Here is a 26284-nt window from a genome sequence, read left to right as displayed (position 1 = left end):
GTCAAGAACCAATATTTTGGTGGACTATCAGAGGAGGAGGAGGAGGAGGAGAAGGAGAAGGAGAAGGAGAAGGAGAAGAAGAAGAAGAAGAAGAAGAAGAAGAAGAAGAAGAAGAAGAAGAAGAAGAAGAAGAAGAAGAAGAAGAAGAAGAAGAAGAAGAAGAAGAAGAAGAAGAAGAAGAAGAAGAAGAAGAAGAAGAAGAAGAAGAAGAAGAAGAAGAAGAAGAAGAAGAAGAAGAAGAAGAAGAAGAAGAAGAAGAAGAAGAAAATCCTCCCTTACAAAGGAGGCAGCCAAAATCAAAGGCATAAATCCACTCACATCCATTTCATCCCCACATATTCCACTCCCATTCACCACCATTTTTTTAGCTCCTCGTGGATGACGGGTCATCCCTGCATCTCACCCACTGCTCTGGGTCAGAAGCAATGTACCAAGACAGCAAAGCTGCTTCATTTAATTGGTGACCCCCTTATCTGTCCTCTCATGCAGAAAAAGAGATGGAGAGAAATGCCTTTGGACTGCATCAAAATATTATTCCCACATACTCCCTCACTCCCCCCATCCCCCACCCATTCCTTCCATGCATCACGGCATCATTCCTACACACCCAATCTCCATTCACCCCAATCTTCTGTCTTCTCCCTTCCTTCCTCAACAGACATTCATCTCTTTCTCAATGCCCCTTTTACCTCATCCATCCATCCATCTCATCCTTGGTTGCTCCCTCATGTTCACACTTTCCACCTCCACCTTCCACACTTCTTTTACTAATCTTTCTTCACTCATTCTTCCCATGTGTCCAAACTATCCCAATCCTCTTTCATCAACCCTGTCTCCCAACTCCCTCCTTGAAACATCCCCATTCCTCCTCCACTCTTAGTTCTACTCTATACTTCACTCCCTCCCACTCTTCTCTCAGCTTCTTCTTGTACTCATTCTCCTTTTCTTTCTCATTTAAGCAGTTTACTCTAAGCACCTCCCTACCTTCTGTCCTTTTCCTCTTTCTCCATCTATCCTCCACTCTTAACTTACCTTCCACCAAAAAATGACATGATATTCCCCCACTTTTTCACCTTAGAATATATACATCCAAAACTCTTCCTACTCTTCTCCTGGTTACCACTATATAGTCCATTAAAGCCCTATCTACCACCCTTCCATCCACCACCCTCTCTAATGTGTACTTATGCTTGACTTTCTTCCTAAACACTGTATTTACTATCATCAACTCTCTAGACACATCTCCACTATCATCTCTCCACTATGATTTTTCCTGGAACTCCACACTTTCCAAACACTTCATCTATTGGTTTGTTTCCTACTCTAGCATTGAGATCTCCCAATATCACTACATTGACATTTCTCCCTAAACCCTCTATGCACTATTTCAAATATATCAAAAAAAGCCTCCCTTTCCTCTACACTCTTCTCGCTACCAGGCCCATATGCACTTACAAAAATCCACATCTCCCTTCCCAGTTTCACCTTCATCCACATTAGCTTTGAAGAAATCTTCCACTTCACCACATGTTTACCTATCTCTTCACTTACTAGTATAGCCACCCCTTCTCTCCTTCATCCTCTCTTCACTCCTGACACACTCCTAAACTCAAACTCACCCCTCCCTTTCAACTTAGTTTCACTGAATGCCAACACATCCATCTTTCTTCTCACAAACATACTGCCTAATCTCTTCCCTTTTACTCTCCTCTGTACCACATCCACACACATTAAAATACCCAAACCTTAGGGTTCTGATTGGAGAACTCCTCCTAGACCCTCTTATAGCTTTGCTTTTTTTTTTTTTTTTTTTTAGGAATGTTCCCTTTGGGGCCACAGAGAGAAGGATGCCTAGTCCTATCCCTGTCCCATTTTTGTTGCCTTTTACGACTCAAGTGGGAACACTCACTGGCAGTATTCTTTTATCCCTTTCACAGGGTTTGGCAAAAAAGGAAATGAATATTCTAAGAAGTGGTACAGGGCAGTATTAACCACTTCCATATGGTGATGCCTACGTAGGCGGCATGAGGAGCAAGTGGGTACTCGATGATGCCATTGTCGGCATCTTGATTATATTTATTGTAGTCGTACCTATGTAACCTCCATTCTCTCTAAACTGGCTTCATCATATTTTCTATGGTTATCAAAATACACGGGTGAAAGAGAACGAACGATTGAGCACTGACTTTATTTTTTATAATGCGATTATTATGAAGCAACATCGCACGTCGGGCAGCTAATGCTGCCAGACGTGCGAAGTGCCCCGGAGTGAAGAGGTTAAGAGTTGGAGGGATAGCATAATGGAGGGACAGTTGCAGTGCAACAAAGTAGCATAATTTCTCTATGAATAGAGATTTTTTCTATCATAAAATTATGTGTGGCTCTCCCCATATACACCTTAAAGTATCAGCTGCATGCTAGTGAGTGGCTTTAATCCCCACAATAACATGCAGCCAATACCCCAGATGGGTAAATAAATAAATACATTTTTTGGTCTTTGGTTTGGGACCAATTTGTTCAACATGAGAGATGTTTGAGAACAAAGGTTCTACTATAATTCTGAAGACATGGAAAGGTTACCTGAGAACGTATTACTGTAGTACCGAGACAACGTCTGCATTATGTCATTCCCCTGGCTGGTCCAAGGGGCTGTGCGGCGGTAGGTCTTGATGCGGTGCACCAGCTGAGAACCACCATACTGCAGGGCAAGTGTGTCTCCATGGTCTTCGTACAGTTCCTCCAGCATCCGTACGCAGTCACTATCCCACTCGAGGAAGGGTTTGCTTAACACGCCGAGGGCATACAACTGTGAACAAAAGTCAATGGAGGTAAACATAATCATATTACACAGCTACATTCGCCCTTCTCTGACCAACAGCTCTGGGGTCTCCTCAAAGGTTCTCTACAGGCACTGGAGAGTGGGAAGGAGGGTTTACAGTGTAGTATAACAAACTGCAATAAACTAACTCTGACTTGCTAGATTATTTTAAGCAGATGTTGGGGAAGTTTCTGCCCACTACTAGACTAAATATAATTCCATCTTAAGCAAAAAATGTGACAATGTTCAAATATTACACCTGAACTATACCTCTGCTATATACCTGGAAAGCCAGTGCACATTTGCCAAGGGAAAACTGTGCCGTATTTGTGCGGTCCAAGCAATCTACACAATTTACTCGTACAACTCCAGTTTGGTTCCTCCCTTGTCGACTATCAGGTTCAATGGTCCTGTAATGCATGTAAACAACTTGTAAAACATAAAGCTATTAGCACAATTAGGTAAATACATGATTTTGTCTATCTACTTATCAAAAGGCTTCTTCCCTTTTAAGAATTTCTTAGCTCCTTATGCATCCTTTTGTAACATTGCAATAACCCACATGCAATCATGAAGTTAAGCAATGTGCTTAACTCTTCTTGGTAAACAAATTTGTAAACTTTGCAATAACCAGCACAGGAATTAATTATGAATTAGGTAAGTGTCCTTTTCCTTTTGACACTATGGTTAGGAGCAAGGGATCCCTTCATCCCTGTAATGAAGCAGGTGGGGAAGGTCTTTTGATGTGGTTCTACTCTCTGATTTGACCATCCCCACTTTTATGGGAGAAAACACCATAGATACATATGTACAGGTACCTTTTCTCAAACATGATTATTTTGAGTCAACCAACATATATTAGATCTGAAATTCCATATTCTGAGCCAACCATGGGATCGGTGAGGAGGAAGCTAATTATGAGGTACTTCTACCTTAGGCATATCATGTCTAATGCACCATAGCTGGTTTGAAAGAGCTACATTGGGTGGGGGGGGGATAATTATAATAATACACTTGACCCTCCATTTAACAGATCCTGATGCAATGGATCCTTGATCTAATGAACAAAAAACCCTGTCTGTTATAGAACCAGACGATGGTCCAATTGTCTGTTGCTTCATACAATTGTCTGATCCAAGTCTGGGCCACCAATATTATTTTCAGGCACAGTAAAAGAAACCAACAAATGTATACTGCACCAAATTCAAACAACAGTCATTTGTCTGTTATTTACCATTCTGGTTTGTTCTGTTTATGTTTGGCATGAACGACCAGCCCTTTCATGCATTTGTCCGTTAAATGGAGGGTCGAGTGTAATTATATAAAATAAAACACGGCATACATACTTTTTTGTGCCAAATCCAGAATCTCCCTGTGAACTCGTCCACTCTAACTGTCTGTAGTCTTGATCTGGATTAAGATGATGGCTGTAGTATGGAGGGCTGCTCTGGAAAATTCCTGTTTTCTTCACAGCACGATAAGCTATATCCGACAAACGACTCATCACGTTTTCATCTTTCCTGGTGATTGGGAGTTTGTATAGACAGAATAGATGAGTATGTATGTACTTGTTTAATTTTGTAAAGGGATGGGATTCTTAGTCATTTTAAATAGAGAATTTTCTAGTAAGGGAACACTCCAAAATACATACATACATATATATAAAGAAGATAGAAAAAGAAGACATGGGTCTGGTTATGAGTTTATTCCAAACAGTTTCACTCTAAGCTTCTTCAGAGGAATACCACAATACTCTGAAGAAACTGGTAAGGAATAAATTCAGAACCTGAACTGTCTTCTTTTTGTACTTCAAATTGTCACAATGTCTCAACATACGTACATACCACATGACTTTTTACTCCTTATAAGGGGGTTGGACTTTCCTTTCCAAAATAACCCTGAAAATACCTGAAGCATCCACAATGAAGAATGCTAAGGAGGTGTCATGTTACAGTGATGCCCCCCCTACTCCCCATGTGGTCATTATTGAAATATGATGCTATGATGCTCTTGCAAAGTACCTGGGACAATTTTGGGGGCTTATTCCCTCAAGTTTTGTGTGCTGTGGTGTATGAAGAGGTATAAACATAAATAGTATGGGGTAAAATCCACTCTTCATCCTAGTAATTGTTAGATTTTGTTCTGCACTTTCTATAGTCACAATAATTAAATATATTTTAATTACCAGTGTAGTAGTAACTTTGGCTATCTCTCCTGTAAGGGGTAAAAAGCCCTTGTTATATGTATGTACCAGTGTAGGCCTATTCATCTGTTGTTTTCATTGTTCATGTCAGTTTCCAGCTTTCAGATGTTGATACACCCATTTTACCAATAAACACATAAATTCATGTAATAATTACAGTAACTATGTCAACAGACTATCTTTTCTTTTTATTTTCTGTGTATGATTCACATTTTTCCTCTAAACAATATCATCTATACCTGGGTGATCATCACAAAAATCTTTTAAAATTTCTCATGTGTGAGTAATAGCCAAGAAGCGATTTGTGTAATAATTACAGTAACTATGTCAACAGACTATCTTTTCTTTTTATCTTTTGTTTATGATTCACATTATCTTTTTTTTCATAAACAATACACCTATACCTGGGTGATCATCACAATTTTTTTTAAAATATTTTTCTTGTGTGAATATTAGCTAAGAAACTATGATATATGCCACCATAAAATTGTGCATGGATATGTATGCCCAGGCAGAAATACCTGCAGGCCTATGATCTAGGGTCAGTAAGCTGCTTAGTGCTGTTGGGTCATTGTACACTTCCTAATTATACATACATATACCAAAGGCTTTTTCCCCTTATAAGGGAGGTAGCCAAAATACAAAGGCATAAAATTCACCCTACCCAATCCATCCCAATATACTCCACTCCCCTACACCCTCTTCCCTTGGCACCTCCTGGATGATGGGTAATTCCTGCATCTTCTCCACTGCCCTGGGTCAGAAGCAGTGTCGCAAGACACAGCACATCCACAACAAGGCCACTTCATTAAATCAGCAACCCCCCCTCTCCATCCCCTCATGAAGAAATGGAGAAGCAAAAGCTAATTATAACTTACTTAAAAATACCACTTAACCCAGCGTTTTGTTTACTCTTATATCCATGCATGATCTTATGGTGACACACATTGCAACAAGATCTGGACACAATATGGAATTGGACTCAAAAGTGGGAAGTAAAATTCAATATTAAGAAATGCAGTATAATGGAATTTGGAAAGAGTAGAAATAGAATATCAAAAGATTACAGAATTGGGGAAGAAAAAAAACAAACAAACAAACTATGAAAAAGATCTTGGAGTGATGATTGGAAAGGACATGAAACCAGATAAGCATATAAATAATATGTTCGGAGAAACCTACAACTTATTGAGAGCAATCAAAGTGGCATTTACTTATATGGATGAAGAAATGATAAGGAAAATACTAACTACACTAATAAGACCAAAACTTGAGTACGCAGCATCACTTTGGACACCCAGTACCAAAAAGAATATTAAGAAACTAGAAAGATTACAAAGAGCGACAACCAAACTAGCACTGACACTCGCCGAACTAACATATGAGCAAATACTATCCAAATTGAACCTACCAACTCTGGAACAAAGAGAAAGAGGAGATTTGCTAACTATCTACAGAATAATGAAAGGAATGGAAGTTTTAGACAGGAACGACCTATTAGTGTGGGAAAACGGTAAAACAAGAGGACACGGAAAAAAATTGAAAAAGGATAGTTATAGAAAAAACTTGAAAAGGAACAGTTTCCCACACAGAGTAATAAATACATGGAACAAATTAGACAACAAAACAGTATGTGCTAACACTATACAAGATTTTAAGATAAAACTTGATGCGGAGAGATACAAAGACGGGTCACCACGAGCATAGCTCCCCTCCCGTATATTACAACTAGGTAAATACACCATAAAACCATTCAAGCTGACCAAAATCATGGTATAGATCCAGGAGCTGCCAAATTTTGGGTTATATTAAAATTAATTCCATAATTGCTATTATAAATGTTGGAAACAAGTGAACCATAAAAAATACAAACTTTTGTGAACTTACGCTTTATTAACTCTTGCCATGTCAAAGGCAACATATTGGATCTGATGCTGTGGAGGTAAAGTGATATTGAGTTGATTGATGATGTGGTAAAACTCGCTACTGAGAATGGATTCATGTGGTCTTCGCTCTCGTCGTTTCACCAGGTTTAACACGACAATAGGGGCTCCATGCCTCCGCAGTAGGTGATTAAAGTGTTTCCCTGCACATGACATTACAAATAACAAATTACATTAAAATCACTCAAAGAGTACATACATACATATACCAAGGCTTTTTCCCCCTTACAAGGGAGGTAGCCAAAAAGGGAAAGGCATAAAAACACTCCCACCCATTTCATCCCTACATACACTCCACACACCTCCCACCCTCCCTCTCATCTGAGCACCTCCTGGATGACGGGTCATCCCTGCACCCTGCCCACCGCCCTGGGTCAGAAGCAGTGTCGCAAGACAGGAGGAGAACAGGGGTGAAAAAGGATTTGGGAGATAGGGTTGATGAAAGAATATTAGGATGGTTTGGACACATGGAAAGAATGAGTGAAGAAAGACTAGTAAAAGAGGTATGGAAGGCAGATGTGGAGGGAGTGAACATGAGGGGACGTCCTAGGATGAGGTGGATGGATGGGGTGAAGGGGGCTTTGGGGAAGAGGGGAATGTCTGTTGAGGAAGGAAGGGAGAGGACGGAAGACAGAGGTGAGTGGAGAATGGTTGTATATGGATGATGTTGTGATTGCATGAGGAGGAATGGGCAGGGAGGTGGGGGGTGGGGTAGTATGTGTGAGTAAATTTTGACGCAGCCCGAAGGGATTTTCTCCCCGTCCTCTCCACTCAAAGAGTAACAATTTATAAATACCTACTCTGCAATTTCTGACAAATAATTTTTCAAGTACATTATATATTGTGGGTCTTAAGTAAAAATTGAAGAAAGAAGTAAAGGTGTAGAACATACACCAGGAGGCTGTCACTATTGCTCTCAGGATCTCTATTATTCTATTTTTCTTCTTCTTTTTCACATAAGAACTGACAACTAGTGACTGCTCTTCTCATCCTCCTGTTGGCAGCCATAGATACAGAAAGAGTTCCACATGTCTAAAGGATGTGAATAAATACAGTTTTCCATATAGATGCATAAGTATGTGGAATACCTTAGAGGGTGATATAGCCCAAGGTCAAACAATACACAAGTTCAAATTTATATATGATAATTGGATATCAAGGATAAGATTAAGTTAAAACCATACATGAATTTGAGGCAAGATAGAACAAATAATTAGAGAATAGGAGACAGGACCCAATAAAGACAACAATCTGAAGTTCCTTCCTAGGGAAATCTATGTGAAGGCCCAAGAACCTTTACTGGCTGCTGTAAGACTATGGGTTTACAGTCAGTGTGAAACTTGAAGCAACATTATTAAATATTCAGAATAGTACCTCTGAATGGGTGTGGGAAGGGTGTAGGGTGGATATGCTTTTGAGTTAGTTACCCCCTTACAATGGGGTAAAAGTCCCTTGAATGTGTACGTGTATAAATATATGGATGTATATATGTATATTAGTATGTATGTATGCATGCATGTATATCTATATACCAAAGGCTTCCTTCTTATAAGCCAACCAAGGTATGCACTATACACATGTATATTTACATGTGGATGTGCTATGTCTTGCTGTATTGCTATTAACCCCAGCAGTGGGCAGGAAACAGGGAGGACCCTTCATCCACAAGGAGCTAAGATGATAGGGAAACAAAGGCAGTGGAATGGGTGGGAGTGGGTGTGTACCTTCAATTGGCTACCTCCCTTATAAGGGGGAAGAGGCCATTGGTATTATAAATACATAGAATGTTTACATGTATATAGTTATGTATGTACCTCTTGTGGGCTACAGTAACAGGTTAGTTCTGCATGGAATTCATATTATGTAGATATTCATTCAAATTCAATAACTACTACATCCTTGTAGTCTTAGCACATTGAGCTAGTGTATTGACTTAACTCACTGCTAAACACCTCCTGGTGTAAAGTCACCACCTCTATATATACCCTTCTGAATGTGCATTCGACATAGTGCATACCTGCTGTAACTGCATAAGGATCTGGCACATCAATCATAATTGGTGGTTTGGGCACCATCTTGCTGACATCTTGGGACCAGTGGGCAGGTATGGAACCGCGAACCTGAAAATTAAAATATATAAACATATATATGTAGAAATGGAGAGAGTGAATGGTTTGAGGTAAAGGTGGGACTTCATCAGGGATGTGTTATGTCGCCCTGGCTGTTCAATCTATACATGGATGGGGTGGTGCGAGAGATGAATGCAAGGCATAGTGGGTCAGGGGTTGGAGATGGTTAAAAAAAAATGGAGAAAAGTGGGAAATAAGCCAGTTGTTGTTTGGTGATGACACTGCACTTGTAGCAGGATCAGAGGAGGGATTGAGGAAGTTAGTGGCAGAGTTTGAGAAGGTGTGTGAAAGAAGGAAGCTGAAGATAAATGTGGGCAAAAGGTGATGAGATGTACAAGGGGAGAGAGTGACAGCAGGCTGGAAGTGAGCATTAAGGATGAAAGACTGGAGGAAGTGGATAGTTTTAAATACTTGGGTGTGAATGTGACAGGAAAGGGAGGAGTGGGGGTTGAGGTAGAATGTAGATTGAGAGAAGCGAGTAAATGCCTTGGTGGATTAAAAAGTGTAATGAGAAATAGAAATCTAGGAATGGATGCTAAGAGGAGGTTATATGAAGATGTGATTGTGCCAACAGCACTGTATGGGGCAGAAACATGGAACATAAGAGAGGAAGAGAGAAAGAGTTTGAATGTGTTTGAGATGAGGTGTCTGAGAAGTATGATAGGGGTTACTAGGCTAGATAGAGTGAGAAATGAGGAGGTGAGGAGGAGAACAGGGGTGGAAAGGGAGCTGGGAGATAGGGTTGATGAAAGAGTATTAGGATGGTTTGGACACATGGAAAGAATGAGTGAAGAAAGATTAGTAAAAGAGGTGTAGAAGGCAGAAGTGGAAGGAGTGAATATGAGGGGGCATCCTAGGATGAGATGGATGGATGGGGTGAAAGGGGCTTTGGAGAAGAGAGGAATGTCTGTTGAGGGAGGATGGGAGAAGACAGAAGATAGGGGTGAATGGAGAAGGGTTGTGTATGGATGATGCTGAGATGCATGAGGGGGAGTGGGTGGGGGATGGGGGGTGAGGAAGTATGTATGAGAAAAAAATTGACACAGCCTGAAGGGATTTCTCCCTGTCTTCTCCTTTTCTGCATGAGGGGGCGGAGAGTGGGGGTCGCTGAATTTATGAAGCAGCCTTGCTGTGGATGTGCTGTGTCTTGTGACACTGCTCTGACCCAGGGCAGTGGACAGGATGCAGGGATGACCCGTCATCCAGGAGGTGCCAAGATAAGAGGGAGGGAGGAGGGTGGAGGGGAGTGGAATATGTAGGGAATGGAATGGGTGGGAGTGGTTTCTATGCCTTTTTCTTTTTGGCTACCCCCCCGCATAAAGGGGGAAAAAGCTGTTGGTATATGTATTTATATATGTGTATATATATATATATATATACATATGTGTGTGTGTATTTACCTAGTTGTATTATACGGGAAGGGAGCTATGCTTGTAGTAACCCGTCTTTGTATTTTTCAGCATCAAGTTTGTTCTTAAATTCTTGTATATTATTTGCACACAAGGGTGTGTGTGTGTGTATATGTGTGTGTATTCATAAACCCCATCTTGGGTATTGGCTGCATGTTATTGTGCAGTATAATTTGTGCAGCAGCAAGCAGCCAATACTTTTGGGACTACATAGAGCATACCTACGGGCCAGGCGGCATTGTATGGGGCAGACCTGGAATTCAAGAGAACCAGAGAGGAGGAGTTTAAATGTATTTGAGATGAAATATTTGAGAAGTACGGTAAAGGTTACAAAGTTGGATAAAGTAAAACAAAGAGGTAAGGTGGAGAGCACCTAGGTGGAAAAGGAGATGATGGCAGATAGGGTTGATGAAAGAGTATTGGGATGGTTTGGACACATGGAAAGAATGAGTGAAGAAAGATTTGTACTAGAGGTGTGGAAGGCAGAGGTGGATGGAGTGAGCTTGAGGGGATGACCAAGAATGAGATTGATAGATGGGATGAAAAGAGTATTAAGCAAGAGGGGAATGTCTGTTGAGTAAGGAAAGGAGAAGGCAGGAGATACGGGTGAGTGGAGAATGGCTGTGTATAGATGATACTGTGATGCAAGGGAGGGGCATGGGATGAGGGGAGTAGGGAGTAGTTATGTATCTGAGGGGATTTCTCCCCATCTTCTCTTCTTCTGCATGAAGGGACAGAAAAGAGGGGGTGGTGTCACTGATTAAGTGAAGCAGCCTTGCTGTGGATGTACTGTGTCTTGCTACATTGCTTCTGATCTAAGGCAGTGGGTAGGATACAGGGATGACCTATCATCCACGAGGAGCTAAGATGAGAGGGAGGAAAGGGTGGTGGATGGGAGTGGAATGGGTGGGATTAGGTACATGCCTTTTGAGTTTACTACCTCCCTTATAAGGGGGAAAAAGCCCTTGGTATATAGATAGATATTTACAATGCCTCAATATATTTTCTTATTCTTCTTTAATAAACAAAAAATTGGGCAATGCCTCACCTGCACAAATGAAGTAAACTTGCCAATGTTGAAAGAAGAGACGTGGGCATCGAAGACCAACTGCTCTGTCTCAACTTCATTTGCCACGTCTCCCTTTGGGATCAAAAAGACATTTGTAAATGTATTTGATGAGAACAGCAACATGTTATTTCAAATATAATCACATACACTGTTATGTCTTCTTTAACACCTTGTAAACTTTAGGCTCTAACCTCAACTAAATAAAACAATCAATTGCTCCAGGTAACCAGTAATGACCACTGGATTAGTTCACAAATCAATCAAACAGGTATGCTAGAATGATGTATGTATAAGCCCCTTGACCTGAAAGGTTATATTGATTTTTATTTAATCAATCAACCCATTCCTGTCAATTCACTTATAGAATTAGTCTCCCACAAGGATTACAATGTAACTTGGGTTAGGTTAGGTTATGTTAGGTTAGGTTCTTGGTATTCAGCTTAATTCTGAGCCTTCATCTTTGGTGTTACATACATTTTCATGAGGTCTCTTTAACATGGCTCTCTGGTTCTAGTGTTCAGATTGTTGATTCAGCCTTGACCTCACTCATGTAAAAGAGTGCAGTACAAAGTTGTAGTGTTTTGTGACCCTGCTGCAACTGGGTGAGCATGTTGTCATGGTTGTCTGACACCATGTGTTGTTGTTTATAAGATTCATCCCTAATGAGTGGTTATATTAAACTAAGCTTGATACCACTTGCATGTATCACTCTTTAGCCAACCAATCAAGAACACAAAAGTGCCGACAAGGATGGGATGTCTATGTCCTCTGTATGGAGGTTGTATCTAATGGATTCAGTGTCTGTTGCAAGGTCATTTCTGTGTTGGTACTGTTTTAATGCAAGGTAGTGACCTGAACAAGTATACATACTTACATATACCAATGGCTTTTTCCCCCTTAGAAGGGAGGTAGCCAAAATCAAAGGCATAAGTCCACTCACACTCATTTCATTCCCTTATACTGCTCTCCCATTCACCACCCCTACCTCCCTCTTTTCTTGGCTCCTCCTGGATGATGGGTAATCCCTGAATCTTGCCCACTGCCCTGGGTCAGAAGCGATGTTGCAAGACATAGAACATCCACAGCAAGGCTGCTTCATATAATCAGCAACCCCCCTCTCTGTCCCCTCATGCAGAAAAAGAGAAGACAAGGAGAAATCCCTTCTGGCTGTGTCAATATATCATTCACACATACTCCCTCAGGCGCCCATCCACCACCCACTCCCTTCCATGCATCACAGCATCATCCACACAACCATTCTCCACTCACCCCTATCTTCTGTCTTCTCCCTTCCTTCCCCAACAAACATTCACCTCTTTCCCAATGCCCCTTGTACCCCATCCATCCATCTCATCCTTGGTTGCCCCCTCATGTTCACTCTATCCACCTCTGCCTTCCATACCTCTTTTACTAATCTTTCTTCCCTCATTCTTTCCATGTGTCCAAAACATCCCAATACTCTTTCATCAATCCTATCTCCCAGTTCCCTTTCCACCTCTGCTCTCCTCCTCACCTTGTTTCTCACTCTACCCAGCCTAGTAACCCTTACCATACTTCTCAGGCACTTCATCTCAAACACATTTAAACTCTTCCTCTTTTATATTCCAAGTTTCTGCCCCATACGGTGCTGTCAGCACAATCACTTCTTCATACAATCTCTTCTTAGCATCCATTTCCAAATGTCTACTTCTCATTACACTTTTTAATCCCCCAAGGCATTTACTCACTTCTCTCAATCTACATTCTACCTACACCTCCACTCCTTTTCCTGCCACATTTGCACACAAGTATCTAAAGCTATCCACTTCCTCCAGTCTCTCTCCCTTAATATTCACTTTCAATTTGCTGTCATCCTTTTCCCTTGTACATCTCATTACCTTATATTTACCCACATTTATCTTCAACTTCATTCTTTTGCACACCTTCCCAAACTCCATCATTAACTTCCTTAATCCCTCCTCTCATCCTGTCACAAGCAGTGTCATCAGCAAACAAAAAGTGGCTTATCTCCCATTTTTCTTAATTTTCTTTAACCATTTCCAATCCCTGACCCACTACCCTTGCATTCACCTCTTGCACCACCCCATCCATGTATAAATTGAACAGCCAAGGTGACATAACACATCCCTAGCAAAGTCCCACCTTTACCTCAAACCACTCACTCTCTCCATTTCTTATTCTCACACAGGCTTTACTACTCACATTAAAACTCTTGACTGCTCTTAACAGCTTTCCTCCTATTCCATATATCTGCAATACCTCCCACAGTGCCATCCTGTCTACCCTGTCATAAGCCTTTTCCAAATCCATAAAGGCACAAAAAAACTTCCTTACCTTTTCCTAAAGCTTTCTCACATATCTGCCTTACCAAAAAAAATCTGATCCATGCAACCCCTACCTTTCCTAAACTCACACTGTTCCTCACCAATTACTCCCTCCGTTCCTGTCCTAATCCTCTCAATCAAAACCCTTCCATAAGCCTTCTCAACTACACTCAACAAACTGATCCCTCTGAAACTACTACACACACTTGTCCCCTTTTCCCTTGTAAAGCAGAACTATACAGGCACTCCTCCATTCTTCTGGGACTCTATCTTCAAACATGAAACAACCTCACCAGCTAGTCCACCATCACTGCACCTCCCTTTTAGACACTCTGCATGACACCCATCTAACCCAGGTGCCTTACCTGCTCTCATAATTTTAATAACTACTTTCACCTCATCTTTCCTTATTTCTCCTCCAGTTTCCTCATTCATCACTGTCATTTTCTTAGCGCTTCCCACTACAACTACTGTTTTCCTTCGCATTTAGCAACTCCCTAAAATACTCTGCCCATCTTCCTCTTACTGCCATCTCTTCCATAACCAGTTCTCCATCTGCACCTTTTAACCTTTCTTCTACTTGATTCGCCTCCTCTTCCTCTCTTAATTTCTTCCCAAAACATCTTTTTATTAATTTCAATTTTTTTTGTCGCACTCTTATCCCATTTCACATCTGCTCTCTTTTTTGCCTTCTTTATCTTATGCTTTATTTCTCTTCTCTTTTCTTTGTACCTCTCATATAATTCTCTCATCCTATTTTGTAACCAATCTGTGAATGCTTGCTTTTTCTCTTTTACATCCTTCTTTGCTTCCTCATCCCACCACTCACTACCCTTCCATTTCCTCCCGTCCTCCTTGTTCCACACACCATCTCTGCACACCTTGTGACTCTCTTCTTGAAACATCCCCATTCTTCCTCCACTTCTGGTTCTACTCCATACTTCACTCCCTCCCATTTTTCTTTCAGTTTCTTCTTGTGCTCCTTTTCTTTCTCATTCAAGCAGTTTACTCTAAGCACTTCCCAACCTTCTGTCCTTTTCCTCTTTCTCCATCTACCCTCCTCTCTCAACTTACCTTCCACTAAAAAATTATCTGATATTTGGCCACTTTCTCCCTTTAGAATACATACAGTATCACCCCGCTATTCGCGTGGGTTACGTTCCTTCCCCTCCCGCGAATCCTGAAAATCCGCAAATCATTGATGCAGTTTTTAAATGCCTATGTATGATATTATATACACTAAAATATGGTTCCCAAACACATTCTAAAGACTGTTTTACTCATTAATACAGTAACAATGTAGTAAAATGTAGTAATGATAAATTAAAAACAGTAATAATGTAGTATAATATGGACATAGTAATGACAGATTAAAAACATTTTAATTTTATTGTACTCACCAATAATGAATGATGATGATGATGGTGAAATTTGCTGTACCATATGATGAGGATGATTATGGTGACACTGATGGATGGCACAGCTTAACATATAACACACCAAAAACTTGAATTCAAACAATCATTTTGAAAACCCGCGCGCGACTGAGAGAGAGAGCTGTTTAGCCTCTCGCGTATGAAGACGCTTGTGACGTCACATCGTCTGCAGCCAATCAGCAGGAAGGAGAAATGAAAGCTCGTAACTGACGTTGTTATTTTAGAATTATTTACCAGTTATACTATATCATCTCTCTTTTCTAATTTTTTATTGTATATTTACTGACATTGTTATTTTAAAATTATTTACCAGTTATACTGTATCATCTCTCTTTTCTAATTTTTTATTTTACATTTACTGACATTGTCATTTTAAGATTATTTACCAGTTAGACTGTATCATCTCTCTTTTCTAATTTTTTATTTTATATTAACTCACATTGTTATCTTAAAATCATTTACCAGTTAGAGTGAATGTGAGCATTTTTCTGCTAAAAAAAATGGACTAAGAAATTCATGAAAATGCCAAAATTATGAAGAAAAAAACAACAACTTTGAGAGCAAAATCCATGAGTATGCAGGGCCGCGAACGAGTGAGGGAATACTGTGCATCCAAAACTCAACTCTTCCTACTCTTCTCATGGTTACCACTATATAGTCCATTAAAGCCCTATACACCATCCTCCATGTGTACTTATGTTTGAATTTCTTCTTAAACACTGTATTTGCTATCATCAACTCTCTAGACACATCTTCACTATGATTTTTTCCCAGAACTCCACACTTTCCAACCACTCTGTCTATTGGTTTGTTTCCTACTCTAGCATTGAGATCTCCCAATATCATTATACTGACATTTCTCCCTAAACTGTCTATGCACTCATGTAAATCTATCCAAAAAGCCTCCCTTTCCTCTACACTCTTCTCAATACCAGGCCCATATGCACTTACAAAGACCCACATCTCCCTTCCCAGTTTCATCTTTATCCATACTAACCTTGAAGAAACTTCCTTCCACTCCACCACATGTTTACCTTTCTCTTCACTTACTAGTATAGCCATCTATTCTCTCCCTCATTCCCTCTTCACTACTGACATCCTCCCAACTACACTACCAGACTCAAATTCACCCCTCCCTTTCAACTTAGTTTCACTCAATGCCAATACATCCATCTTTCTTCTCACAAACATACTACTTATTTCTTCCCTTTTACTCTCATTTGTACCACATCCACACACATTAAAAGAACCAAACCTAAAGGTTCTGGTTGGTAAACTCCTCCCAGACCCTCTTATGCCTTTGCCGTTTTTTTAGGAAAATCCTCTTTGGGGCTACAGAGAGTAGGATGCCTTGTCCTATCCCTGTCCCATTTTTTTGCTTTTTATGACTCAAGTTGGAACACTCGGTGGCAATATTTTTTTCTCCTCTACCAAAGGGTTTGGCAAAAAAGGAAATGAATATTTAGAGAAGTGGTATAGGACAGTATTAAGAGTGGGGGGACAGCATAACGGAGGGAAAGTTGAAGTATAATAAAGTAGCATAATTTCTCTATGAATAGAGATTTCCTCTATCAGACAAAGTTATGTGTGGCTCTGGTCTGTAGGGCCGCCTTATATAGACCCTAAAATATAATCCACATGCTACTGAGTGGCTTTTAACCTCACAATAATATGCAGCCAATACCCAATACTGGGAAAAAGTATACCAATGTAATGAATATGATAAATCCTTAAGAGTTGGGTGATATCTTATAGTGTTTTAGTTGTCTACAAATCAAATAATTTGAATCAATTTAAGGATCCCTGGCTCTAAAAACAAGTTAGAAATATTAGATTTTCTAAACTTACCTCAAAGTTAGCACCACGCTTGAGAAACCTCGTCCCTGCATATCGACAAGATCTCCGGGCCATCAGTGTTAGGAAGAAGGATCGACCATATACAGAAATGTTGCTCTGGAAGGAATGAAAGAAAACAAATACTTTAAACTGCAGCTAGAAATAGTGCACATCTTAAGAGCAAGTGATTACAACAATCAAAATAGTTTGGGAACAGGTTACAATAACATGGGACCAATGGCAAGTACTTGCTAGTGATGTTAGTGAAAATCATTTCCCTGATGCCTGTTTTCAAAACCAACGAACACCATGATGACCTGGAGGTGTAGCTCCAAAGAACTAAGAGCTGACAAATGTTGACTGCTTGCCTCATACTACTGCCACTACCAGTAATATAGAAACTATCCCACACTAATGCAACACAAAAAAGAATTTGAAGTTTCTTCTCAGAGATGTATGGGAAGGGCTCAGGATCACTGCCAACCAGTGTGGGGTTGTGGGTTTCCAGTGAAACTTGAGAAAACAATTATTATTATTATCATACAACAATTGCTACCTTTTAATAAACAAATACATTGATAACTGATTAATAATATGGAAGCTTGCTGGCTGAGCAGGTTAGGGCATTGTTACTTGTGGCGAAGGTCGAGGTGAGGGCGGTTCGAATCCTGCCATCGGCAAAGTTGAACCAAGGGCATGGTTCATTAAATTCCACGCTACAAAAGCCCTATGTGAGGTGCACTGTCCTAGCCTCCCGATGGGGGGGGGGGGGGAGTGTGTGTGACGTTAAACCATATCAACATGATCAATAATAACTAATGCAATTTACCTGTGCGACGAAGCCATGTGTGATGGAAAGAATCCAAGCTGGATGAAGATCCTTGCCAACAGGTTTCAGAAGGTATGAATTCCACATGTATTTTTCATTTGGCTTTTTTCGCATGCCATACATCAAGTTCTTTTTCTTGGAGGGCCTTTCTTTCGAAGAAGATTTTGATTCTTCATTTTTGGCATCTCCACTACGACTTGCACTCTTCACATGGACTTCTACTTCTGCCTGAAATCTGAGTAGGTACACAAAATGAGGAACTTCTTTTTTTTAACTGTAGCTGAAGCCATTATGACTTGTACAGCCACCTTGGGCAAGAGGTTGTCCTCATCTGTCTCTGGGATCAAACAAAATAGTTCAAAGCCAAATGCATAAATATTTCAACAGTAAAAACCTCATAAAATCCTATTCTATATTGCCACACATTAAAGATCCTCTAATAACAACATAATATTTCTCTCCAGTGACATATGGCCCCCACCAGTCCATGCTATTTACCAAGGAGCTGTGGGACTCCTGCAAGATATACCTGGGGGAACAGATTAATCGACTAATTGCATAAATGAAAAATATGGATAAGGAAGCCTGAGTATTCAAATTTATCCCTGACTAGTGTGAAACAAGTAAAGAATAAATTCGAATTCTAACTCAAGTCTCCCTTGCCAACTTTTTCCTGTTTGTCACAGTGCATCAGAAAATGTATAAATCTTGGTTTATGTTTAAGTGTCTTGTATATTGTACACAAAAACTGTGATTCCTAATTCCTGGTATCTTTTAAATCCTCAGTTTTCATACATACATATATCAAGGGATTTTTCCTCCTTACAAGGGAGGTAGCAAAAGGCATAAATCCATTCCCACCCATTTCATCCCCACACATTCCACTCCCATTCACCACCCTTCCCTCTATTTTTTCTTGGCTCCTCCTGGGTGATGGGTCATCCCTGCATCTCACCCACTACCCTGGGTCAGAAGCAATGCAGAAAGATACAGCACATCCACAGCAAGGCCACTTCATACAGTAAAAGAGAAGACAGAGAGAAATCCCTTCAGACTGTCAAAATAACATTCATACATAGCCACTCCCTAATCCCCCCATCCCCCACCCACTCTCTTCCATGCATCACAGCATCATCCATACACAACCATTCTCCACTCACCCCTATCTTGTCTTCTCACTTCCTTCCTCAACAGGGAGGCACAGAAAAAGTGACAATGTTTTCAAGATGAAATTTTTGAGAAACACACTACCCATCACATGAATGGAAAGAGTGAAAACTATGGAGGTGAGGCAGAGAAAAGGGGGTGGAAAGGGAGCTGTCATATAAGATAGAATGGCATGCTGAGGTAGTTGTTGTTGTTGTTCCCTACACTGTCTGGCCAAGTAGTCCTGTGCTGAGGTAGTTTGGGTTTATGGAAATAATGAATGAAAAAAGAAATGGATGGAGTAAACTTGAACAGATCAAGAATGAGATGGATGGATGGGAAGAGGGGGGCTTTGGATGCATGTGGAATGCCTGTCAAGCAGAGAAGAGAGAGTGCAAAATACAGGGGTGATGAGAGGAATTTTGTGAATGCACGAAAGATAGACACTGCCTGAAGGGATGTTCTTTTTATCTACTTTATAATCAATTTTGAGTGAATGAGGAGAGCAAGTAAACATGCTCTGGTTGTCAATTCCTGTTATGAAAGAGCTGTGCCTTGCTGCATTGCTTTTGACCCAATCAGTGTGGCTGAGGACAGGGTGACCCTTCATACCTTAGATGTTGAGATGAGTTTATTTGTTTATGATGTAGGTATGTGTAATGACCTGGCTACCATTATTATATGGTGGAAAGGGCCTTTAGCATATACAATATACACATATACAGAAATATGTTTAAACACATAAACACACCTTTTTGGACCTCCTTCATGTTCAGTGTCTTTTGAATTATTTTGATTTGTGTTTACTGTGTCTTCTCCACTACTTGTACTTTCAAAACCTGCAGTAAAAAAAGTAAACTTTTTTACTCAGAAGACATTATATCTTGATGCTCTATAACATTGCAACATGATACATTCTCAGCTGTATAAACACATACAAAAAACAAAGTTAATTACTTTTACTTGAGGCATTAAATGTTTTCAGAATGTCTACAGATATATCCTTGGGTGGAGCCATATTGTACTGCAGACTATTTGTTAAATCATAACTGTAACTGAGAAAGGAAAGAAAGATATGCTGATGTTATTGTATAGATCCACTTTTCTGAGATAATCATTTGATATACATATACCAAAAGACTTTTTCCTCCTTTTTATAAAGTGGGAAGTGGCAAGTCTTAGGAAATATTTAGCATGCATTCTCCCACAGGATTGTTTAATGATGTGAGAGTATGTTTAGTAAATATACCTGAAGTAGAAATTGGATGAGAGGTCCACATTCTGGAAGAGGCGTACATACTTCGTCTCATCCTCATGGTATTTCCTTACAGATTCATTTGGAATGTAAATCATGTGTGTGTCTTCCACCTGATTTTGTGGATTATATAATTGTGTCAAAAAGGATTAATTACAATATACATGTTCTCAATTACCTGGTAAATAAATCTTATATCAAATATCAAGGGGTTTTGGAAACATCTTCATATAATCATTCAACCCAATGGCAAATGTAAATTGTATTAGCTGTGGGGCAGCTAAAGCTAATCTTTGGTACTGAATCTGCACTATCAACTCAATAAATTCATCCAACATTAACCAGAATAAATGATGACATATGCCTACACACTGTTTGATACCTTGTAAATGGTGTGCAAGCCAATAACAGCCACTTTTCTCCGCTTTGTTACAAGGATCATGTAGTAGCCTTCGAGGAACCTAACAAAGCCAACTATGCCAAAGGCTGAGACAGTGCGTGTCAGCCCAGTAGAGTGGCGTTGACCCATATGTGTCCGATTACCTTCATTGATCATTGAGAGGAGTTCCTTGATCTGTTTCTCCGAGTACTCCACCTAAATAAAAGTAGATATTGTATATCTATTTTTCTAAATTCTCACAAACTTACATTCACTATTTTCCAAGTCCTCACAAATTTACATTCATTACTTTCATTTGACTAAACTGTATTTCCAAGTCTCACATAATGCAAAATGATCTTTACAAGTACATGAAAATGCAAACAAATATTTCCTAACATTCAATAGTAGTGTCAAAGTTCTAATTCCAACTAACCTTATCATCTGTAACAACGAGTTCATATGGTTCTGTTCTGTCAATCTTAAGGACTCTAAATTTGGTCTGTGTATTGTTTGAACCAATCAAGTAGAATCTCTGGAAATAAGAAAACAATCATGTAATGACTTTTCTGTACAGCCACAGAGTAAGTCAGGGATCAGTCACAAGGCAAAGGGTCACCCTTCAATCAATCAAAAATACATTCCTGTTCATTAGAATTAAATCTATCCAGAGTTGTATGGTTACAACCTGGAGACCAAACAAATGTTCCTCCTGGTAGGCTAGATAAAAAAAAAAAAAAAAAAAAAAAAAAAAAATCGTCTTACTTTACATGAGCTAAATCTAACCTCTGGTAGAATATAGCAAATATAAAAAGTTAAAGTTGCTGGGTTTCAGTTCTGATATCAGTCTCAAAGACTCTCCCCAGAATGTCAGCTGAGGCAAGTCTCAATCCCCCACCATGGTGGCCAGCCATTGCAGTAACCTCCACAGTAAACAGCTTAAGTTCATGGGCCCGGGCGAGGCTTGATCTGTCAACCCTGTGATTACAAGGCCAGTGCACTACCACTATAGTATAGTAGCCATCCATCACTCTATAAGAACTAGTGTATATTTTTCTCTTAGGAGAAAGGATACCTTGCGAGGTATTGCAAGGTTTCTTGAAGCTGGTGACTCAAACCACAAATGGGGCATGTCTTCCTAGACCACTACTCCATGGGGGCAGCTGTTATGGATAAGGATGAGGGTGAGGAATAGAAGAAAATAAGAATGAAGGAGACTGCATGAGATCATAATATCCATTACCACCTATCAACCCCATTCATAATGTTATCTACCCTTCTCTTAAAACAACCAATAGTTTCAGCACTCACTACATGGTTACCAAATCTATTCCATTCATTATCCATGGGGATGAAGAAAAGGAGGTGAGGAATTTCCTGGGTAAGACTTACTGATTTAGTTTCATATAGAGCCATCTTCTGGAGGTCATTGATGATAAGGTGAAACTGGAGATCAGACATCTTGGTTTCCATCTTGGCTGATTCCCTTTGAAATACAAGAAAGTTGTTATGGAAGTTTACGCAATGAAATACCAAGTATTTCTTATTCATATTAATGCACAACTTGAAAAAAAAAAATAAAAACAGAATAAAAAAAAAATAAATAAAAAAATAATAATACATATTTTCCCCCCTTACAAGGGAGATAGCCAAAGTCAAAGGCATAAATCCATTCCCACCAATTTCATCCCAACATACTCCACTCTCATTCACCACCCCTCCCTACCTCTTTTCTTTGCTCCTACTGGATGACAGGTCATCCCTGCATCTCATCCACTACCCTAGGTCAGAAGCAATGTAGCAAGACACAGCACATTTACAACAAGGCTGCTCCATTTAATCGGTGACCCCCTCTCTGTCCTCTCATGCAGAAAAAGAGAAGATGGGGAGAAATCCCTTTGGGCTGCATCAAAATATCATTCACATGTACTCCCTCATACCCCTCCATACATCACAGCATCATCCATACACAACCATTTTACACTCATCCCTATCTTGTTTACTCCTATTCTTCGTCAACATACATTCCCCTCTTACCCCATCTACCCATCTCATCCTTGGCTGCCCCCTCATGTTCACTCCTTCCACCTCTGCCTTCTACACTTCTTTGACTAATCTTTCTTCACTCATTCTTCCCATGTGTCCAAACCATTCCAATACTCTTTCATCAACTCTATCTCCCAACTCCCTTTCCACCCCAGCTCTCCTCCTCACCTCCTCATTTCTAACTCTATCCAGCCTAGTAACCACTACCATACTTCTCAGGCATTTCATTTCAAATACACTTAAACTCTTCCTCTCTTATGTTCCATGTTTCTGCCCCATACAGTGCTGTTGGCATGATCACCCCTTCATACAATCTCCTCTTAGCATCCATTTCCAAACGTCTATTTCTCATTACACTTTTTAATCCCCCGAGGCATTTACTTGCTTCTCTCAATCTACATTCTACTTCCATTCCTCCCTTTCCTGCTACATTTGTACCCAAATATCTAAAGCTATCCATTTCCTCCAGTCTCTCTCCCTTAATCTCTTCCATACAGTGATGCCTATGTAGGTGTCATGATGTGCGAGTGGGTACATGAGGATGCCGGTGACAGCATCTTGATTGTATTCATTTTGTAATTGTAGCTGAGTGACCTCTGAATTATGTGAACTGGCTTGATCACATTTTCTATATTTATCATTACTCAGTGAAAGAGAATGATCATACCTGAGGCACCTGATGATGCATGAGAGATTTTGACTTGTATTGAAGAGGTTGATACTTATTTCTTATTTGCTGCCATCCTCTCCCATTTTTACTCCATTATCTTTAACCATCTTCAATCCCCAGCCCACTACCCTTGCATTTACCTCTCACACCATCACCATCCATGTATAAATTGAACAGCCAAGATGACATAACACATCCCTGGTGAAGTCCCACCTTTACCTTAAACCACTCACTCTCTCCATTTCTAATTTTAACACAGGCTCTATTACTTTACCTCTCCCTTTCAACTTAGTTTCACTCAATGCCAACACAGCCATCTTTCTTCTCACAAACATATTGCCTATCTCTTCCCTTTTACTCTCATCTGTACCACAGCTATGCACATTAAAAGACCAAACCTTAGGGCTTTGGTTGGAAAACACCTCCCGGACCCTCTTATGCCTTTGCTTTTTTAGGAATGTCCCATTTGGGGCTACAGACAGTAGGATGCCTAGTCCTATCCCCATCCCGTTTTTGTTGCCTTTTATGACTCAAGTGGGAACACTCGGTGGCAGTATTCTTTCTCCTCTACCACAGGGTTTGGGAAAAAAAAGAAAAAGAATATTCAGAGTAGTACAGGACAGTATTAACCACTTCATGCCGGGCCAAAATCTCGCGGGCAGCATTAGCTGCCAAACGTACAATGTTGCGTCATAGTACTTGCATTATAAAAAATAAAGTCACCGCTGTATTGATCGTTCTCTCTTTCACCCGTGAATTTTGATAACCATAGAAAATATGATGAAGCCAGTTTACAGAGTATGGGGGTCATGCAGGTACAACTATAATAAATATAATCAACATGCCGATATGGCAGCCTCGCGTACCCACTTGCCCCTCATGACGCCTACGTAGGCGTCACTGTATGGAAGGGGTTAAGAGTGGGGGGGGCAGCATAACTGAGGGACAGTTGCAGTGTAATATATAGCATCATTTCTCTATGATTAGAGATTTCCTCTATCACAGACAAAGTGATGTGGAGCTCTGGTCTGTAGGGGTGCCCCATATAGACCCTCAAGTATCAGCTGCATGCTACTGAGCAGCTTTTAATCCAACAATAACATAGAGCCAATACCCCAGATGGGATTTAATAATAATAATAATAATTATAATAAAATACAAAAATAAAATAGAATAAATAAAATAGAATAAAAACATATAGAGGATTATTTCTGTTTGGCATGATTGTTGGAGTTATAATTTTTGAATCAGTTTTCTATTGGAAAGGATTTCTTTGGAAGAAAATCAAGTAATTTTTTTAGAATTGCACACCTACAAGATATAGCATTAGAAAATTAAATATTAATTTTGTAAATTATAACACATTAATGTTATAAATATTTATCTTGGCAGAAATCAATAGCAGAAAACACTGCTAAAAGCTATGCACAAACGAACGAAGTCACGTTGACTCCTTACTTCTGAATCAGAATGATAAAATAACCCATGAAACCTCTCAGGAATTTTTCTCAGATAAAATTGCCTGGCACACAGATTGTCATTTTCTAAATTAAAAGTGTTTTAAAATTCTTGTTTAGATGAAATAAACGGGGGGGATGCCTTTAATGATTTCATCAATATTTTGTTTTGACATGTTAATCATAATGATTAATGGAAGATTGGGGAGGAAATTGTGTTTGTGAACTGGACCTCTAGGATTCCTGTGCCCATCTGAATAAATATGGAGATACTTCACAGGTTTAATTAGGATATTCAAATGAATGATTAATTAACAGCTGTCATTGGACTAGTAGTTCTATTACAAAAACCTATATCTTGTTGACAAGTGAATATAGGAATAAATCAAAATAAAGTATTCTGGATATAAAACCTTTACAAAAGCACTAACCTTGAAATAATAATTTGCTATGCATATAATTTAGAAGGTGGGCTACTGTGTTATCTCTTCTGCCCCGCCAATCAGCTGACTACTATTATAACTATAGCCCCGACCCCTAATTATTATGACAGCTGATGGGTTCTTTCTGTCATATTTGCATTAAATATTCACTCTTTTACTTGAATTGCTTGCCTGTTATATACAAGTTACTACATTTACAACTCGTGACACCAGATGAAATGAAATGTGTAAGTAAATAACAGACAAGAAGGAGGCGTGAACATTCTGTCAAACGAACCAAAACAATGTAGAGTCGGTAGGATCTGGAATAAAATTTGCTGTCGTGTCAACAAAGTTGGAACCACAATTTTACAAAATCCTTACTGAAACAATATTCCAGGGATTGGGCATGATATGCAATTTTCATGTAAATAGATGAATAGATATGTGGATAAATATAGAGAGAAAGATAAATCGATGCATAATTAGATGAATAAACATGTGACTATCAAGGGAAAATTAAATCCATTATTTTTTTTTCTTTGTTTTATACAACTTATGATGCAAATTTAAATAAGAATTTGGCATTGTGATTTTAGGGCACAAGTTTATGTCATAACATGAAATATGAATAATTGAAGCATCAACACTATCTTACGAAGGTGTCAGAAAGCAGGTGTGAAGAACGTGGCATCCTGATTGGCAAATCTGAAATTCACACGCTGTACTACTAAGTAAAACTAATATAAAGCTTTTACTGACAAAAACTATAAGAGGATGGAGAGGGAAACAAAAGGAATAAAATAACCTCCCATAAGTTTGAATAAAATCAGTGAGAAGCATAAATTTGAATGCTGCGAGAACTGGCAGTTAAACCCCTTAGACTTCACTCGCTTATATCAACTGTCTCCAG

The 26284-nt window shown here is 39.6% G+C and overlaps 1 protein-coding gene across 1 annotated transcript in view; it reads right to left on the bottom strand.

Moving 5' to 3' along the window:
• FIG4 (polyphosphoinositide phosphatase FIG4) overlaps nt 1-25683 on the bottom strand; it is a 35113-nt gene extending 9430 nt beyond the window's left edge. The window contains exons 1-15 of the mRNA XM_076208002.1: nt 25381-25683; nt 22169-22262; nt 21213-21311; nt 20780-20992; nt 20392-20510; nt 20100-20197; nt 19894-19981; nt 17997-18231; nt 17180-17284; nt 11551-11643; nt 8982-9084; nt 6909-7107; nt 4165-4338; nt 3102-3228; nt 2581-2806 (exon numbers count right to left, since the gene is read on the bottom strand). Coding sequence (XP_076064117.1) covers nt 2581-2806; nt 3102-3228; nt 4165-4338; nt 6909-7107; nt 8982-9084; nt 11551-11643; nt 17180-17284; nt 17997-18231; nt 19894-19981; nt 20100-20197; nt 20392-20510; nt 20780-20992; nt 21213-21311; nt 22169-22249 — 1960 coding nt within the window. The 5' untranslated portion in view covers nt 22250-22262; nt 25381-25683. The remainder of the gene's footprint in view (nt 1-2580; nt 2807-3101; nt 3229-4164; nt 4339-6908; nt 7108-8981; nt 9085-11550; nt 11644-17179; nt 17285-17996; nt 18232-19893; nt 19982-20099; nt 20198-20391; nt 20511-20779; nt 20993-21212; nt 21312-22168; nt 22263-25380) is intronic.
• Nucleotides 25684-26284: the final 601 nt, after the last annotated feature.

The sequence above is a fragment of the Oratosquilla oratoria genome, chromosome 24, assembly GCF_046742065.1.
Source record: "Oratosquilla oratoria isolate Oo_2021 chromosome 24, ASM4674206v1, whole genome shotgun sequence".
In the NCBI taxonomy this organism is placed as follows: domain Eukaryota; kingdom Metazoa; phylum Arthropoda; class Malacostraca; order Stomatopoda; family Squillidae; genus Oratosquilla; species Oratosquilla oratoria.
Note: the sequence above shows the minus strand (reverse complement) of the source record. Positions and strands in the feature narration are given on the sequence as shown.